The 18,077-nt window shown below is 51.0% G+C and overlaps 5 protein-coding genes across 5 annotated transcripts; 2 read left to right on the top strand and 3 right to left on the bottom strand.

Annotated features, from left to right (window-relative positions):
• Positions 1–287: 287 nt before the first annotated feature.
• On the bottom strand, positions 288–1,751 carry ASPVEDRAFT_126807 (polysaccharide lyase family 1 protein; the record flags this gene model as incomplete). The annotated part of the gene is made up of 3 exons (XM_040806396.1): positions 288–939; positions 1,004–1,088; positions 1,148–1,751. The coding sequence occupies 3 exons, from the start codon at positions 1,749–1,751 to the stop codon at positions 288–290; spliced, it is 1,341 nt and encodes a 446-aa protein (XP_040666244.1).
• A 1,246-nt stretch (positions 1,752–2,997) lies between these two features.
• ASPVEDRAFT_82049 (putative DNA ligase I) lies at positions 2,998–5,484 on the bottom strand (the record flags this gene model as incomplete). Its single annotated transcript, XM_040817128.1, has 1 exon — positions 2,998–5,484. The coding sequence occupies one exon, from the start codon at positions 5,482–5,484 to the stop codon at positions 2,998–3,000; it is 2,487 nt and encodes an 828-aa protein (XP_040666243.1).
• A 219-nt stretch (positions 5,485–5,703) lies between these two features.
• Positions 5,704–8,408, top strand: ASPVEDRAFT_128466 (RINT-1 family protein; the record flags this gene model as incomplete). The annotated part of the gene is made up of 5 exons (XM_040806555.1): positions 5,704–5,853; positions 5,923–6,170; positions 6,227–6,532; positions 6,590–6,731; positions 6,780–8,408. 5 exons carry the CDS (start codon positions 5,704–5,706, stop codon positions 8,406–8,408), a joined length of 2,475 nt encoding a protein of 824 aa, XP_040666242.1.
• A 211-nt stretch (positions 8,409–8,619) lies between these two features.
• Positions 8,620–15,002, bottom strand: ASPVEDRAFT_51657 (uncharacterized protein; the record flags this gene model as incomplete). The annotated part of the gene is made up of 4 exons (XM_040814511.1): positions 8,620–10,274; positions 10,975–13,042; positions 13,326–14,598; positions 14,623–15,002. 4 exons carry the CDS (start codon positions 15,000–15,002, stop codon positions 8,620–8,622), a joined length of 5,376 nt encoding a protein of 1,791 aa, XP_040666241.1.
• Positions 15,003–15,178: 176 nt separating this feature from the next.
• ASPVEDRAFT_189516 (Golgi transport complex subunit COG3) lies at positions 15,179–17,929 on the top strand. Its single transcript, XM_040809048.1, has 4 exons — positions 15,179–15,476; positions 15,542–15,881; positions 15,935–16,960; positions 17,021–17,929. The coding sequence occupies exons 1-4, from the start codon at positions 15,268–15,270 to the stop codon at positions 17,810–17,812; spliced, it is 2,367 nt and encodes a 788-aa protein (XP_040666240.1). The 5' UTR covers positions 15,179–15,267; the 3' UTR covers positions 17,813–17,929.
• Positions 17,930–18,077: the final 148 nt, after the last annotated feature.

Below are 18,077 nucleotides of genomic sequence, written 5' to 3'. Positions count from 1 at the left end.
CACCAGCCTCAACTTTTTCCCCTCTAGTAGCAAGATGTGAGAAGCGAAACCAGGAAAACTTCCGTAAATGATTGGTGTAATACAAGCCAGTCTACTATGGGAGCAAAGTCCAAAAAAATGTACGTACATGTCAAAAGGAACGGAAGAGATAGAATACAAAGTCATAGTAAGAATATATATATATACCTTGGTAACAAGAGTCTTGAGATCCAGACAGGCTCCTCCCAGTTCACCCCACCATCTCACCACCAAACCAACCTGGAGAGACAGCGCAGCCAGTGCACCTCTTAATAGTTCCTGTGGAACCGCTTCTTCTGACCGCGGTGTGACTTCTCAGAGTTGACAGAGATGCCCTCACGCGCAGGCTGAGCAAAGCGGACAGCACGAGCAGTAGGCGTCGGCCACGCAACGGGCGTGCTAGAAGGAATGGGAGCGCTGGTGCTAGGGCTGACACCGGCGCTGCTGCTTCCAGGGGTGACATTGCCGTTGGCAGAAAGCTTGCCGACACCGGCGTTAGCCTGGACATAGGAAGCGACCTCGTCGACAGCAAGGAGGCTGAGCTCGCCCTCCTCGTCGGCGGGGAAAGCAGACAGGACAGCCTCGTCGGCGACGGCGACGGACTCGGAGCTCGTGAGCTGGTTAGCGATGCAGGTGCGGCCGATGGCAGACGAGCAAGTAGATTCGGAGCTGGAGTCGACGGCGAAGATGGCGCCGGTGCCCTCGTCGTTGAAGGCGGATTTGACGTCTTCGAAGACGTTGCCCTCGATGAAGACATTTGTGCCGGATTCTTCGACGTCAAAGGCGTGGCCGGTGTTGTCGGACCAGTAGTTGTTGACGACGTGCCAGAAGCTGGGGGCGCCGACCTTGGGGGCACGGCCGGAGGTTGTGTGGATGTAGTTGTTGGCGAAGGTGACCTTGTCGTTTTCGCCGAGGGCGAGGCTAGATGGGACGCGATTAGATTCTGCAGGATTTACCGAGGGGATTTTTCTTCTTAGATGCTTACACAGTCCAGTAATGGTGTCCGTCGCAGGAGGCAGACCAGTCGGTGGTGCCGTCGAGCTCGCTGTTGGAGATGGTGACGCTTCCACCTGCGCCCAATGTTAATGAAAACTTGTACTTCGTAAAGAGCATGGTAGTAGGGACGTACTTGATTCATATCCAGTGACAATCATCTGGCGGCCGACCAGGGAGATCTTAACGTGGTCGATCCAGATCTTGTCGCAGCCGTCGAGGGAGATACCATCACCTCCCCAGATGTACTGAGGGTTGAGCTCGGTGATATGAATGTTCTGGACGATGACGTTCTCGGTGCTGTGGATGCGCAGACCCTTACCACGGATGACACCGGCATCGCCAACACCAACAATGGACTTGTTAGGGCCTACTTCAAGGCCGTCCAGGCCGGCGTTGTCGTACGAGCAGGTTGTGGATTCGGAGCCATCACACCAGCCGATGCCGGTGTCAATGGCATTCTGGCCCGACTCACCGCAGGTGTTGGAGTCGGGAATGCAGCACTCGCAGTCAGTGCACTCATCACCAAGGAAGTTGAACTCCTTGTCAATGAGAATGACACGGGGCTCGTCATCGGAGAGCCACTCTGTGAGCTCTGCTGTGTCCGCCGGGGCGGCGGGAGATGCATCACCACCACCAGTGGCACCTGACCCAAAACCGAATGGTGTGCCTACAACTTGAGCGTTCGCTGCGGCTCCGAGAAGAGCGGTTGCAGCAATCAAAGAGCGGAGGACGGCCATCTTGGGCGGATTAAAGGAATGGCAGCGGAAGGGTTGTCAGGGAAAGAAAAAAGTGACTGAACCAGCAGTACCTGAGAAAGAGAGACAATGACTGAGGGGCTGCAAGCTCCTGAGGACTTCCAGCGACTAGATATAGAACAAAACAAGCCCTGTGGATGAACCGGGAAGTGGTCTGGTCCGTGAAGCATGTTGATTAGGGCTGTCAATCCGAAACCAGTCGCCGTCAATAGCGCTCTTGGCAGTTTCGCTCCAAGCCCAATCCTGCAATGCCCCCGACAACGCAGGGGGATTTTCCCAGGAACCCGAGCTGTCTGACCACTCAGCCTGAATCACACCAGAACAAGTCTTGTGGGTTCCCTCGAGCCGCGCGGTTCGCATCCTCGTGGCCAGGAACTGCTCAGACAGCCGTTTTCCTTCTCCGCTCCAGCAGGATGGCTTCCCCCACTGGTGCATTTATCTGAGGCAGTTCGGGATGATTTTGGGGATATCCATGCCTGATTCTCTTCGCCGAGGATTATTATATTGGTTTAGGTTCAGCCGCTTGTGAGTCCCTAAGGGTCTTGGGAGTTCCACATTAACCCTGCACGACTCAGTTCTCCGGACTCAACTTTGGCGCTCTTTTGTATCTGTAGCCTCTTTCAACCCCTCTCTTTTGGGTGATACGAGTTTCATACTGGGAATACACGTCGATTGCAGATGCTTGAATGTCTCGGCTTCTCTTGTCAGTAGCTTGCTGACTCTGCCCCGAATAAGAAACGCTCTTTATGCGAGACATCTGGCCGAAGAGAAAAGTTTGAAACAAGATCGACTTTGACTGATTTTCATGCCACTTTCTTCATTAAAAAAGGCCCTCGAGCCGACAAAGATGATCAACAAGATCATGCTTATTGTAGGTGGGGGGATTAATACTCTGAATTCGTGTCAAGACACGTCTGATGGCCGATCATAATTATTGCCCACGGCAATTGTTATCCCAAGGACCATGCCTGGTCCATGCCGGCACGCAGGCAGCCATATTCGTGGAACATTTTTTGTCTAAATTTGGGGAGGTAAAGATGAAAGCCGTTGGGAAACTTGATTATCTCCGGCCCAGTCTTCAAGTTTGATGTACAGGATAGGTATTTCCATGATACGTATGCTGCTAAGAATCCAAAATATTGTTCGTTATTGTTGCAGGGATTATATGGCTAAGGTGAGAGAGTATATCCCAGAAAAGGTCTATATCTAAAGACCAGTCCAAGGTCCGTTATGGATTCTGGTCGTCGACGTCCATAATTTGATCTGTATTCGCTGTCTCCTCAGCCCTTGCACGATCCGACTGCTTCCTATACAGTAGTGCAAGGTAGTCTGACGTAGAGGCCTCGTCGATGGATTTGTCCTCCCGGACTTTTAAGAAACGGGGAAACCGGAGACTAAGGCCCCGTTCATCGCTCACCAACCCAATAGCAGCAGGGTACGTAGGGCTGAGGGTGATATCCGCGAATGCTATTTCCCATACCTCCTGTGGTTCAAACCACACGTCCGGCTCACTGTTATACTCAACATAGCTTGGCCGGGATATAACATTTGGGGTCCCCTCTTCATATTTGTCCTTGTTCGCTTGGTAGAATTTATCACTAAAACCGGACATGCACTTCGTCACCGCTTCCAGACTTCCCGTTTCAGGGTTGCGGACCGCGAGGAGAATAGGGGACCACCATTTGGCTTTTCGCCCATTACCGTGCCACGCAGCCACGGGAATTAGATCTAATGTCTCCGATGAGGCGCTGTAATCCTTCTTCACCTTGAGCCAGGACTCAAGCCGTTTGTCCGGCTCATACGAGGACAATAACGCCTTTCGACGACCACCCTTTGACGGTTTGATGCTGCTGGCTTCCGCGGGCGTGTTTGGCATCTCGGACGTGTCAGAAGCAGCGGCGTTGTTCGATAAGAGTACTGGCCCGTTCGTGGCAGCTGCATTGTCGAGTACCTTGACCATTATCCCCTCGCACTTATTCTCAGTCGCTCCTTTGAAAAATTCCAAAACCATTTCAGAGTCTGCTGACGTGGCATCAAGGCTCTTGACCCAGGTAAATCGGTTCGGAATCTCCACGAAGAGGCTTCGTAGCAGCCCCCTTCGCTCACGCAATGGCCGGTCCAGGAGAGGTGTGCCATTCAAATACATCAAATCGAATGCAAAAAGGCACACATCGATCTTGATGGCGCCTATTTCAACGTTCTTCTTCGCTCGATTGGTAAGGACCTGGAAGGCCTGAAGCTCTCCATTTTCATCTACAGCAACCACTTCGCCTTCTAGAATGAAGCTGGAAACCCCCTCCCCGCGTATTTGGGGTACGAGAGAGACAAGGTCAGGATATTTTTCTGTCATCTGCTCCAAATGCCGTGAAAAGATCGAGATTTTCCCCGTTTCATCACAATGCACTTGGGCGCGTTGGCCGTCGTATTTAAACTCGCAGGTAAAATCTCGTCCTTGAAGTTTGGTCAGCATCTCCGAGAGGTCTCGAGTAATACTGCCCAGCATCGGCATAAGCGGGACATGGAGCTGGAGTCCACACCGGAGGAGGAGCTCCTCACTAACCCCAATTTCAAGCAGACAGGGAACAAGGTCGTTGTAACTTGGGTGTCTAGCATAAGAAGCTTTGACCAGTTCTTCTGCGTTTCCGTAGGTGTCTGTGAGTTCGTCTTTCTTGAGACGAGCTAAATCTTCCTGGGAATAAACAAGGAAGTCTGCACCTCCTGGTTTAGAGAGTAAGAAGGCCCTTGCAAGTGCGATTAGCATTGTCGTCTTCACGGCGCCAATGCGTAGATTCTGAACGAGAGTCCTAACAATGTATCGACTTTCTTCCGCACCTCGGGTGTCTTGCAGTAGCTTCTCAACGGTACGTTGTTTATTTTCCTGGCTCCCGCTGCCTTTGCTCATGGCAATCTTCATAAGAGATTGGTAGACACCTTTTATACTCAATGGCTTGGGCTTGACCAAGGTGAAACTCTGACGTTTTTTCGCCTCAAAGGCCACATCACCGGCATCCCCAAGCTTATCATACAAGGACTTGAGACCCTGGCTGTTTAGGCCGTATATCTTCTTGAAAGCTTTCGATATGGAGGACCCACCAAGCCCGAGCTCGAGTTCATGATAAGGCGGCGATATGGAGTTTGTTGCGAGCCATACTGCTGGAAGAACGCTGGACGGGTCTCCTTCAATGAGAACACGAAGGAAGTTGACCAAGGTATCAACAATTTTTATGCGGCTTGTGGTTGCGTTTGCGAGAATGAAAGCTCTAGTAAGGAGGGCATACGAAGCATTGCCGCCCTCTGTCGACCAATGCGCTTTCAACTCCCGAGCGTACTTTAAGGAATCAAATGTCAAAGGACTTTGGTCGAAAGGGACAGAGAGAGATATCGTGTCTTCTGTACCAGAAGAAGATTGCAGTGAAAGTACACCCTTAGCCTTCGCTTTCTTTTGTTCTCGACCATCCTCTGGAGGCGGGGATTTGGCGGTCGGTTCGGATGGAGGCACGGCCTCGGGGGTTGCGGCAGCTTCTTCGTTATTCCATTCAGCTTGAAGCTTCCGAGCAAGAGCTTCGTCGGATAGGTTCTGCTTGGTGTCTTCCGAGGAAGAGGTCGGCTCTGTTTTCTCAGCTTTTTTTGCGGCTTGGCCCTGGAAGAACGATGCTATGCTGCGAGTGGGCTGGACTTGGGCATCCCTCTTGCGCTTTTTTGCAGGGCTAGACATTATGATTATGTACGGTCATGTAGGTTGCAAAAACTTGAAATTCGCTGGATTGCCGCCCATTCTCGACGTCATGTTGTCAAATGCGCTGGCGACGAAGGGCTGTTGGTTGTTCTGGCAAAGGTCGAGCTCCGACTCGGAGGCGGAGCTGGCCGCGATGATCATTTGCGACACCTTGCGCTTCACAGCTCGTCGTTCTCTTCCCCCCACCAACGCCGCAAAATGGCAAATCCGCTGTCTACTTTGTCAACGCATGAGCGTACCAGAGTAGAGGACTATCTTAATGATAAGATACAGACATCTGCCGATTTCGAAAGTCTTGAGTCGCTACTTTCTACGTTGCGGGCCCAGCATGAGCTCCAGCGGAAGCAGGTATGAACAGCCCCTCGGATGCACAATTCTGTCAATAATATTTACTTCTTGCTAAGCAATTTTATATAGCTAGCTGAAGCCAGGGAAGCCCTCTCCAATGCCACCCAAACCTCTAACGATCATGTCGAGACAACCCGCAAACGAGCTGAAGCCTTCAATGACCAGCAAGCCGATATCGACCGACGACTAAGGGCCTTGACGGGGACCGATGCCAGCGATGAGGCGGCGAAACGCTTCGAAGCCAGCATTCAGAAATTGCGAAGGCTTGAATTATCGAGGGGCTATGTTACATTGCTGAAAGATGCGGAGGAATTAAGGTACGTTGCGACCAAGACGCTCCTTCGTTGGCCATGATCGCTGAGATGGTATACAGTAAGGAAGCACTGCAGAATGTTAATTCTGAGCCCCGTGCGGCTATCGCGTCATATTCTCGCCTGCGAAATATGGTGGAGTCGTTAAATGAGGCCCAGCCAGCTGCCGAAGGCGCAAGCCCGCATCTAGTGGACTACGTAGGGAGATTGACGTCTAAGCTCAGGGAACACATGAAAACCGAGTTTACAACGCGCTTTCGAGCAACTCTAGAGCAGATGAAATGGCCGTCCAAAGACCTGAACTTTCCCGAAAGCCTCAGACAACAGTGGGCTGACAATGTTGAGCTGCTACTCGAGCTGCAGATCCCGTACGTTTCTCCCGGAAGACTTTATTTTACGCTCACTACTAATTGATATCATCTTAGGGAACTCGAGAATCATGACTCCGCTAGCCATAAGAGTGTCCAACCGCCTGTTTTGTTTCCGTTGGAGGCCATGGTGCATCCTTTGGAACTTCGGTTCAAATACCATTTTAGTGGCGATAAGCCAACAAACAGACTTGACAAGGTATGTTTCAAGATATTTTCCTGTGCTTCAAATCTAATTACGATGTAGCCCGAATACTTCCTTGCGCATACGACGGATCTACTGAACAGCTTTGGCGGTTTTTTCACTTCATTCCTCCAGCCCATATTTGACCAAAAGTCGCTGGTTGTGGGGGATCAACTGGCATGGAACTTTCTCAATGCCTCCGATGCCTATATCACAGCTATTTTACCCATGCTGAGACATAAAATATCGACATACCTTCCTCACATTTCTACACACCCTCAACTACTCAGCCATTTCGTTCATGAATTGATGAACTATGATAACGATATTCGTGAAACCTGGAACTACTTGCCCGACCCTTACTCGCAAGAAGATTGGAGGGGACTTACATGGGAGGTGTTGTCTAAGGAAGGATGGTTCGATCAGTGGCTGCAAGTCGAGAAAGACTTTGCACTCGCCCGTTACAAAGAAATCGTGGATACACCAGACAGCGGTCACATTGACTACGAAGGGGTTGAGATATCTGCAACCAAGCCCACTAAAGCTGCCATCCGCGTGAACGACCTTTTGGAAACAATCACCGAACGATATCAGCCCCTGTTATCCTTCGGCCAGAAACTACGGTTTCTGATAGATATCCAGATCACATTATTCGACCAATTCCACGAACGCCTACATTCTGCACTCGAAGCTTATCTTGCAATGACCTCAACAATTGGACGCACCGTGCAGGGAGCAGACGGACAAGCAAGTGTCGAGGGAATTGCCGGGCTTGAGCGCCTGTGTAGAGTCTTCGGAAGCGCGGAATATCTCGAAAAGAAGATGGATGATTGGAGCAACGAAGTCTTCTTTGTGGAGCTCTGGTCTGAACTCCAAGAGCGCGTGAAGCAGAATAGAGATGGCGGGAGAAATGTCGCGGGGTCTATGTCAATAGCTGATGTAGCTTCACGTACTTCACCAGCTGTGAACAATGGCCATGAAGTTGGCTCTCCAGACGAAAATCCGGAAGGAGCTCTATTCGATGAGACCGCGTCGGCATACCGTCGTCTGAGACTACGTTCAGAGTCCATAATCACCTCAACCGTATCGTCCAACGTGCGGTCGGCTCTAAAACCCTACTCTCGCGTGTCCACTTGGGCAACAATCTCTGGTCCCGCCAACCCTGCAACTGGGCCCCTAGCTCCGACTGCGGATCTAGCACCAACTATGCGCACCCTTTCCACAACAATCTCGTTTCTTTCTCGTGCGTTAGGGGTCGCGCCGCTCCGTCGAATCGTTCGCCAGGTTCTTCTCTCGACTCAAACTTATATCTGGTCCAATATACTTATGAGGAATACATTCTCTACCTCTGGCGCCGCCCAGCTGGCAAGCGACATGGACCATCTACACGGCGTCGTGGACGCAGCTCTTGGTTCCGCAGTCCAAGCAGGAGGCTCAAAATCTATTGTAAAGAAGTTGGATGAGGGTCTTCTCCTCCTCAATCTCGAGTCACAAACGGCCAAAACCGACGACCAAGCTGGACCTTCTACAGAGACAGTAGCTGGCAGAGACCTGGGGCTCTGGGAAGTCGAGAAGAGGCTTTTCAAAGACAATGAGAGCGCGAGAGAGATGCTTTCAGAGTTGAGTATTGAGAATTTGACAGAGTCGGAGGCGAGGAGTGTTTTGGAGAAGCGCGTGGAGATCGGGAATTGAAGGATGATTTTACGGATTTTTGATACCTGTGCAGTTAAGTTATAAATTTTAATTTTATCTACAGCGCATAAATAAGAGGTGTAGAAATGCATCATATAACTTCATTATAGTATAACCTTTAATCATTGGCATTTATATCCTGGGTCTTCTATCCAATTTACCCATCTAACCTATATCAGAATTTATATGTTACAACGGCTCAAACCACTGCTTATACATGATGAACAACAGGCCCATGCCCCCGCTCCCCAGGCCTCCTCTTCGGCAGTGATGCTTCCTCCGCCTTGAGACCCTCCACAATTCCCGGGGCAACATCTTCAATCGCCTTCACTAGCCCTTCAACCGTCTCCTTCGCGGTCTGGACATTAACAACACACCGGAAGAATTTGCCATCCCCAACCGCGTTTTCATCCCCACTAGGAGGCGCATAATCAACCATAAATCCGCGCCCGACAATTGCATGAGTGATCTGCTCGGTAACCTTGCTGTTGGCCTTTGCCCGCTTGTTTTCATCGGATACGACGCTTGCTCCTCGCGGATGTAATAGGTTTCCACCGGGGGCATAGTAGAAGCAAACCTGGAGACATGGAGGGGGATTCTGGCTAAGGAGGATGAAGTTCGGGTTGTCTTGGACTAAGGTCGCGAGGTATGCAGCCATATCGCAGGCTGTGTCGATTTGGCGCTCGTATCCGGATGTTCCGTAGTATGACCAGCTGAGGAAGAGCTTTAGGGAGTCTGCGCGTCGACCGCATTGGAGTGTGAGGTCTGCAAGGTCCCAGATTTCTGGCGACTCGGAATCTAGCTCGGATGGACCTTCTAAGCCGTTTGCGTCCTCATTGTCTTCCTCTCCGTTGTGGAAGAGATACCCTGCAGGAAGGGTATTGGCGCGGTGGAACTGCCGCAAGTCGGCAGCAAGCAGGAAGGAACAGGTTACTGGTACTCCAAGCATCTTGTGTGGGTTGATGGCAATACTGTTTGCTTTCTCTGCACCCGCGAGCTTGTGTCGTTGACGCTGGGAGAAGGCGAACGAGCCTCCCCAGGAACCGTCAATATGCAGCCACAAGTTGTATTTCTTGCAAATAGCTGCAATGTCTTCGAAGGGATCAAAGGAGCCCATGACTGTTGTACCGGCGGTTGCGTTGACATAAAACGGTGTGCGGTTCTCGCTCGATGCCTTCTGCACCAATTTCTCCAACTCAGAAGGGATCATTCGCCCTTCCTTGTCGATTGGAACTGACCAAACCGCATTGCTGCCCAGCCCTAACATCTGCGCCGCCTTCTCGATGCTATAGTGTCCGTGGGCACTAGTGAAGAGGACAAACTTATAATCGCCATTGCCGTCGCTCTTCGTGCTGGGATATAGATTATTGCGCGCGATGACGATGGACGTTGTATTCGATGCTGAGCCACCTTGTACTGAGATTCCACCAGCGCGCGGTCCAGTCAACCCAAAGAGCGCGGCCAGCTGCTGTCCAGTATACTTCTCAATGACGGACAGGGCAGGTGAGACCTGATAGACGTGGACGTTTGTGTTCAGCGCCGCGAGAATGAGCTCGGAGGCCACACCAGGAGCATTTGTTGAGGCATACAGCTTGTCGAGGAATCCCTGGTGCCAGGTATTGACCGAGTAGCGGAGAACGTTGCGGAGGATATCGATCAGGCCGTCTTGCCCGGTACCTTGCTGCGGGAGCCTCAGTTGCAGGATATCCTGTAGCTCTTCGGGCTTCTTGTAATCTACCAACGATGACCCAACTATATTGTGATGTCCATTTGTTCCATTACTCGTGTTGACGCCGTTTTTCTGCGTTTTCGGACCAAGGTTGTCGTCGTCGGCTGCACGGATAAAGGGAATTAAAAGATCTTGGACTGCGCTAAGGAGCTATTGAAAAAGACTCTGTCAGTATAATGCTTTTAACAATCCCACGTCAAGTTCCGGGTAATAAAAACTGTCAATTGTTTCTGCGGCCGCAAAGTAAAGCCACTTTGTGACTCACATTTTGTACTTCATCTGCGCGACTTGTAGGCGAAGTCGTAGCCATGGCTTGAACGAATATAGGATACGGAAGAGACGGAAAACCGCGCGACGACAAGCAATTGGCAGTAGAGATCAAACAAGGCGATTATAAAAGAATAAATCAAAAGAATAAATGTAAAATGCCCCTCTTCACCAACGTGGGGGGTCGTCGAAACGGGCCCGCGCCAGTTGCGGATCCGGTGGGAATGGCGACACCAACTGGAGCCGTGACATCATGAACCGAGGCGTTGACAGGTATCCCATCGTCTATACCATTTGCCCGGCTTCGGGCTGGTAGCGCACTAGGGAAGTTACTATAGACCTTTAGGGACCACCTCGGGGAAGCTGGCGGGTTGAGATTATTTCAACCCGAGGAAACTCGGAACAAGAGACTACGGGGCCGAAACTTGCGCCTGGGAATCTGTGTGATCTGAAGATACTATCTATGCTAATTATCTTATGCATTCGGTCGTAAACATACATACTTTTTAAAATCAAAGCCGCTAATATGAAACCTCAACATCTATTGCTTTGCAGCTACCGCATTCGCACCGGTTGAAGGCCCGTCCTGCTTGGCAGCGAACCTGGCACGCGCCATCTCGATGCGCGACTTCGGCTTTTCTCCAGAATCGTTGCTGCCGGTATCCCTTCCCTTTGCTTTGGCTGCCCACTCACCCCGTCGGCGCTTGTAGAGATCCATGGCCCAGTTTCGCCAAACAGCACGGCCGACGAAGGAGTCCCGAAGGGCCAGTTCATTTGCCGCCAACTCCTGCGCCATTCTCTCCTTCACGAAGTATATATCTTTGGTGGCCGGCCACAGCGCGTCAACCACATGAGATCCACTGCTGTCAAGCGCAAGCTCGTTCAAGTGACCCGTAAACCGAGTAATGAACTGTCGGCGGAACTGAGGGGTGGATGCGGACGATGTGAGGGCCTGTTGGACGACTCGCGACGCGGTTGGATCCTTGCACATACTTAGGAGAACCTCAGGTGATAATGCAAGAAGACTCGAAAATACTAGCTCGCTCAATGGCCCAGGGGCCGTGAGAATAGTCTGTGCGAGCAACGAGCCGTGGAGCTTTTCAGCGGGCTTTGAGGACGAATCAGCTACGGCTCCATTGTCTGCTGAGTCTGGCTTTCCACCATCGGCTGTCGTGGTTTCTAGTCGAAGCATTTGTTCAATCCTGCGGGTAGGATCAGAGTCGTACGAAGCACCGAGCGCTTTTGCGAGTGGTTTGGTGTCAACTCCTCGGGCTAGACACCTTTCAATCAGCACCTTGGGTACGATCGTCCGCGATCGTTCAATGAGGCCAGGGATCTTGGGCGCGATCTGCTCTACAACAGCTTGTAAATCATCCTTTCCTAGTCGTTCGAGAACTCGGAGTACGACGTAGCCGGCGGTTTGGTTACGCGCAAGCGAGCTCATCTGTTCGCGGAGGTAGTTCTTGTAGAGCGACTTGAACATTTTCCCTGGCATCCACCGTACCATCGTCTCGAGGAGGCGTGAACCCACAGGGTCGTAAAGTAGACCTCGAATGAATCTTGCACTCTCAGAGTCCTCTTCGAAGTTCTCATCTGGAATCAGCCGTTTTATGATTGAATTGGATTGTTTGGCACTCGATTTTCCGAAGTGAGAGAGCTCCAGTTTGACCAGCACCTGCAGAACTGGATTGCCAACAGGATGGGTTGCAAGCGCCCGTAAATAGGTGTCGTCAAGTACCGAGACCATGTCCTGCATGACCTTTTTCAACGTTGTCTCAAACGACTCCGGAACACTCGTTTTCTCCGTCACAGTGACTTCTTGAGATTCCCCGCCGACAACTCCCAGTCTTTCCTTCTTTCGACTGGCCACAACCGAATCGTTCGAAGACACATCGACCGGCTCTCCGGCAAGCACGAGGAGCAGGACTCTGATCGTATGCGATGCGAACCGTTCCGTCAACAAGTATCCCCAGTTCCCTTGCAACTCCTCAACAACTTGCATAAACATCTCCGCTAGCGACAGCTCCGGCTCGGGATCGTCATCTTCGTCTTCGTCGTTATCATCTTTTCTGGGCTTCGATTTCGAGATTTTTTGTGACACCCCGGGAGCAGCACTGATGAACAACCTTTCGCAGCAGTGACTCGCGAATCGATGCTGCACGAGCGTCAAGAAGTGACCGATAAATTTGTTGAACAACCTCCGGATCTGAGAAATATCCGACACCGATATCAGCTTCTCCATAAGCCTCGAGCACGACTGACTGCAGGCAATTTTCAATTCTTTCCCCCTCGCTTCCCGGAACACACTGTCCACAAACAGCCTTCGCTCCTCGGCATCTTGGAACTGATTCAATTCCAACATCTCATTCGCTCTGCTGAAGTATTCCTGCTCCTCGGGATCGAGAAGACCATAGAATGGCATGTCATCATGCGCAGGTGCCTCGGTTTGGTTTCCTTCTTCGATGTCGAGAGGTATGTAGTCTGCGCCGGCGGTGATGGCTTCGTCCGCTGAAGGCTTTAATCGCTTCGTTGTCGAATCTTCAGGCGCGTCGTCGCGCTTTCGCTTGGTTTCCTCCTTTTTCGCCTTATCCGTCGCTCTGCGACCGCGCTTTTGGTTTTCGCGAGGCATGATGGCTGGCTGTGGGGATTGGTAAGTGGTGAGAGCTTTGGAAATGTTTCGCTGCTTTTGCGCTGGAATTTTTTTTTACGATAAGCGTTGGTCCGAGCGTCCTCCGCGGAACTTGGATGTTTGCCTCGTTTGCATTGCCAATTACAAGGTAGTTAAATAAACATTTCGATGGTTAAGAGTGAAATTAGTTATACAAATTATCCAAATTATCATACATCATGAAGCAGAAGATTAAAGACTTTTACTCTCAGAGCCCGGAATAGATCGCGGAGATATGTCGCCCACACTCAACCCGTTGTCGCATGTTAACGTTGCGGCCGGCCACCGTTCCACGATGGCGAGGTAAGATTTGGAGCCTGGCGACTTCCTTATCACCATCCGGCGTAGTCTCTGGAGGTGCGTTGATATGGGCTGGTTTGGATAAGTTGCTTCTCTTGCCGGTTCCAAGCTGAAAGTGCTCGTTTCCTCCCCACCAGACCACATCTAGACCCGCGTCGTCAGGGCCCTCCAGGGTGGACGTAGAGGCGCGATTCAAATGTGTCAGGTTACCTAGAATGGCGGATACATGGGTCGTGCCAATAGAGATATCGTTCAAACGGATAGGCAATAATCCCTTTGTCGCCTCGTCGTACTCAACTAATCCACTAAGTGCCTTCAATCTGATGGGACGGTCCTGCAAGTGAGTCCACTTGCCATTCCCAAGCGCACCCCAGATTCCCCGGCCGCAGGTCCAAATGTCACATGTAACTTTTCCTGCGCCCTTGAGGTCTTGAGTTGGACCGGTCTGTCGGACATCCACAAGGAAGAAACTGTTCGCACCGCCAGCCGCAATGCCAGTTGCTTGGGGGAGGTGGCCACCCTCGCGGTAAAGGTCTCTAATAGGCACCTGCGTAGGGGTGTCGCGGAAAGGCTTTGCTGCGTCAAACCTTATTCCGAGTTGCCCCAAGGAATTGTCGCCAAACGCCAAAATGTCACCTTCCTTGGTAAGCAGCAACGAATGGTAGTCACCAGTCGCAATTTGTGTGACCTTTACCCCGTTCGGAGTCTTAACCTCATGAGGAGCATCCACTGGTCCTTGTGGCCTAGTCGCCCAGGTCAGGCCCGCGATTCCTAGTTGTCCGAAGGATGGGAAATTCTCAGTTGATGCAGCAGCAGAAAATACTCGCCCGGAGCTCGTCAGGAGAAGGACATGTTCCTGACCACCGCTGATGGAGGTTATTTTCTCTCCCAGCTTCAAGCTTGGTTGAATAAGGCGGTAGCTCAGGCTCGCCTTGCCAGTCCAGAAAGGTACCCATGATTTCTCGTCAGTCTTTCGGCCGGATGACTGGTCGTGGCTTGAGATCGGCAGAGAGTAGACCTTGCCATCAGAAGATAGAGCGGCAATACGATCATGGGACATAGACAATGAGATTAGATTTTTCCCAGCTAGCGTTTTTGTGGGTTTGAAATCAGTCTCGGAATACCCTTTACCCCATTGTACTAGATCACCGTTCTCGATGATAGCAGCCCCAGACGTTTCCCCAAGCTTCAGGTCTCTCAATACGTGGTTGTCGAAATAAGACAGCCTCCGGGGATGTTTGACAACAGACTCTTTGGCATCTGGATCCACCACCTTGTACTCGTTCGTACCCCATATATATAAGCCGGGACTCTTCAAGCTGCGTTTCCTTTGTATGTATTGGGCGGAGAGATCTTCAATCGACCTGGATGAGTCTGGGAGGCTTTTCAGGAATTCGCTCTCGCCTGTACTGGTAGCATATGAGTAGATGATGAAGGCTGCCGCTCCTGTCGCGGCGAATGCGAGAGAGTTCCTGAACCAATTTGAGGGCTGGGGACGACCCTCTGCAGTTTCTCGCTGATTGCTTGCATAGTGTCGTCGTCCGAGCGCGACCGTTGACCTGACCCCTCTGAGTTGACGCGAAAAGGCGGTCGCGTTTACCGCAGGCTGTCGCATTCGATTAACCCACATGATGTCTTCAGCTGCACATCAAAAGCACATATCCAGAGAGCTGTTCGGAGATGAGATCATGGCAAACATTAAGCTCGCGAAGCTTTGCGTCAGTACGGAAGGCGGAAGGCAGCGGCAGAATGGCGGTCTCGAAAGCGGCCACGCGGAGGACAACAGATAACCGACTATCTATCAATCGCTGCGATCGACATGAATTTACGTCGGGGACCGGTGGGAGAATCATGAGCCACACTTCATAAGGACGCTTGACCACCGCTCGGACACAATGCCTACGCAAACTGCAGGACAGCGAAGTCGCCGGCAAACCGCCCCATCGGGCATGCCTCTGGACCTCAAGGCGAACCAGATTGAGAAGCTCGAGACTACCCCAGACGAGCTAAACGAGTCTGCTGAGATCCATAATGAACTTGAGTTTGCTCAGTGGTACAATGATGTTGAATCTAGTTTGCTCGAATCGAGTTATGATGAGTATCAGTGGGCATCTCCCCCCCCCCCCCAACATCATTTGGTCACAAGCACTAACCTGTTACTGTCTCTAGGGCTTGCCTTAACGAACTCCAGACATCCAAATATCATCTAGACACGCTGCTTTCAGACACATCATCTACACTTAATGTTCTGTCGAGACTCTCCGAAGATTTCAGAACGGTCGATGCGCAAACGTCCAACTTCCAGAAACAATGCGAGGGGCTCCTTGCAGCCCAGAAGCGCGACACGGGCTTGGTGACGGACATTGAGTACAACATTCAATTCTACGATTTTCTAGACCCTGCCTCTCGAAGGCTGAATGCGCCAGGCGCGGGAAATACTGTGCGTGGGCAGGACTTCTCAGACATGTTAAGGCAACTGGACGAATGCTTGGACTACATGGAGGCACACGTGAGAATTGCTGTTCCCAAGGTCTATCACCGTTTTGCTAATTTTCCCTTCAGCCGGAGCAAAAGGAAGCCGAAGTTTACCGATCAAGATACCGGCTTCTTCTAACGCGCGCTCTAACGCTCATCCGAGGCCACTTCGTCTCTTCCCTTCGCGAGGTATATGCAAGTGTTTCGAAAAAGGTCGCAGACAAGCAGCTCAACGACACTGCATTATCTGCTCTTCTCTATGCAAAGTTTAGGGTTGGCGCACCTGAATTGAAGCAAATTGGCCTGGAGATCCAGAAGAGAGCCGTCCCGCCGTTAGACCCTGATCAAGGCACAGAAGCTGAATATCAAAGTCTTCTTAATGAGCTTCATACCAACTATGCAGCTACGCGCGGAAAGCTTATTATACCACTGGTCCGTCGGAGGCTAGGTGAGATCGCACAGGCTCCGAGCAGTTCGAGCGAATTGGTTGCCTTTGCTCGCGCAAGTATTAGCTATGTCCGAGGAGTTTGCTTAGATGAATTCGACTTGTGGAGCGAATGGTTTCATGGTCATGGTGGTCTATATGATTTTCTAGAGACCATTTGTGAACCCCTATATGACCATTTGAGACCGAGAATTATTCACGAAGATAAAATTGTCAAGCTGTGCCAGCTTTGTACTCTGCTCCAGACTCGGTATCTATTTGACCAAGAGGAAGAGGCAGAGTATACGGATGCGAATCAGCTTGATTTCTCAGCGCTAATTCAGCCAGCATTGGAGGACGTGCAGACCCGCCTCGTCTTCCGTGCGCAGGCTTTCCTCCGTGATGAGATTGAACGATTCAAGCCGCGCCAGGAGGATCTCGAATATCCTTCTCGCAACAAACAGCTGTCGATATCTGTATCTGAGAAACAGATATCAGGAAGAAAGGTCTCACATACAGATGCATACCTCAACCCGCCAAAACAAACGAAGTCAACTGAAGATGGTACGGACACGCCAGTCGAGCAAGACCTGAAATGGGATTATGAGTCTCAAAACGCCCCTGATGCGTGGTACCCGACCCTCCGGAAGGCTGTGTGGCTTTTGAGCCGGATATACCGTCTTGTAAATGTACAACCGCGTTCTCAAACATCTCAGTCCATACGGATACTAACCTTGTTGCCATTCTAGTCCACGGTTTTTGATGACCTTGCACATCAAATCGTCCATCAAACGACAGACTCGCTCCATCACGCTAGCACATCAATATCTAGCAAATCTCCAATAGACGGATCACTATTCTTAATGAGCCACTTGCTAATATTAAAACAACAAATCGTCGCCTTCGATATCGAATATGTCGCCCCCGAAGTGTCTTTCGATTTCTCCGGTGTCACAAGTACCTTCTGGGAACTCCGCGAGCGCGGCGGCCTCTTCAACCCTCGCAACCTAATGAGACTCGTCGGGCACGGCCTCCTCCCTCGAGTGGTCGAAAACATGCTGGACGCTAAAGTCGAACTGGACGGACGGCTGAGAACAGTAATCAACGACTTTATCAACAGCTTCGCTAGTAAAATGACCGCATCTCTCCCATCAAAGTTCGTTGACAAACGAAACCTCCAACGCGGCGAACTTATCTACCCGACGTGCAACAATATTGAAAACGAGGTCCCCCGCCTCCGCAAAGTTCTTGACGACTACCTCGACGATATCCGTATGAAAGAAACTCTTGTTGGTGCTGTTCAGGATCGCGTCATTCAAATCTACGAAGAATTCTTCATTAAATACACCTCCTCTGAGAAGAACAAGGGTGTTCCAGTCAGCAAGAAGGGTAAAGGACGTGAAGATGCTGTATGGGACGTCGAGACATTTGCAGACTGGTGTGAGGGGATCTTCCGGGTTGGTGTTGCAACACAGGATGACGATCAAGTTCCCAGCCGGAGTGTGAGTAGAACTGGAAGCTTGGGGTCTCAGTTTCGATAGGGCTTTTTTCTCTTGAACATGTAGATAGCACGGGCTTCAAATCCCCCATGTACATAACATGCACATGACGCAGGTTAATGATATCCTTCTCGAGTCAAATATATTCTTAGTACCATGTTTGAATTTTATATACTTCTTGTTTGTATACAACAACAGAAGCAGGTATGTTTCCAGGAAGCGACTCGGATTTTATAAACTCCACTAGCTAAAGGTACAGGACCGCCAGCGCCACAGGAGGACAGAACTGAAAAAGCCGACCCTTGGG

This window comes from Aspergillus versicolor (genome assembly GCF_001890125.1).
Source record: "Aspergillus versicolor CBS 583.65 unplaced genomic scaffold ASPVEscaffold_3, whole genome shotgun sequence".
Taxonomy (NCBI): domain Eukaryota; kingdom Fungi; phylum Ascomycota; class Eurotiomycetes; order Eurotiales; family Aspergillaceae; genus Aspergillus; species Aspergillus versicolor.
This window is presented reverse-complemented; position numbering and strand designations above follow the sequence as displayed.

Bases quoted from the DNA above. Each gene is read 5' to 3' on its own strand.
- ASPVEDRAFT_189516 (XM_040809048.1), top strand. From the start codon at position 15,268: ATGCCTACGCAAACTGCAGGACAGCGAAGTCGCCGGCAAACCGCCCCA. The intron at 15,477-15,541 runs GTGGGCATCTCC...TACTGTCTCTAG, and splicing joins TCGAGTTATGATGAGTATCA to GGCTTGCCTTAACGAACTCC. The intron at 16,961-17,020 runs GTACAACCGCGT...TTGCCATTCTAG, and splicing joins GGATATACCGTCTTGTAAAT to TCCACGGTTTTTGATGACCT.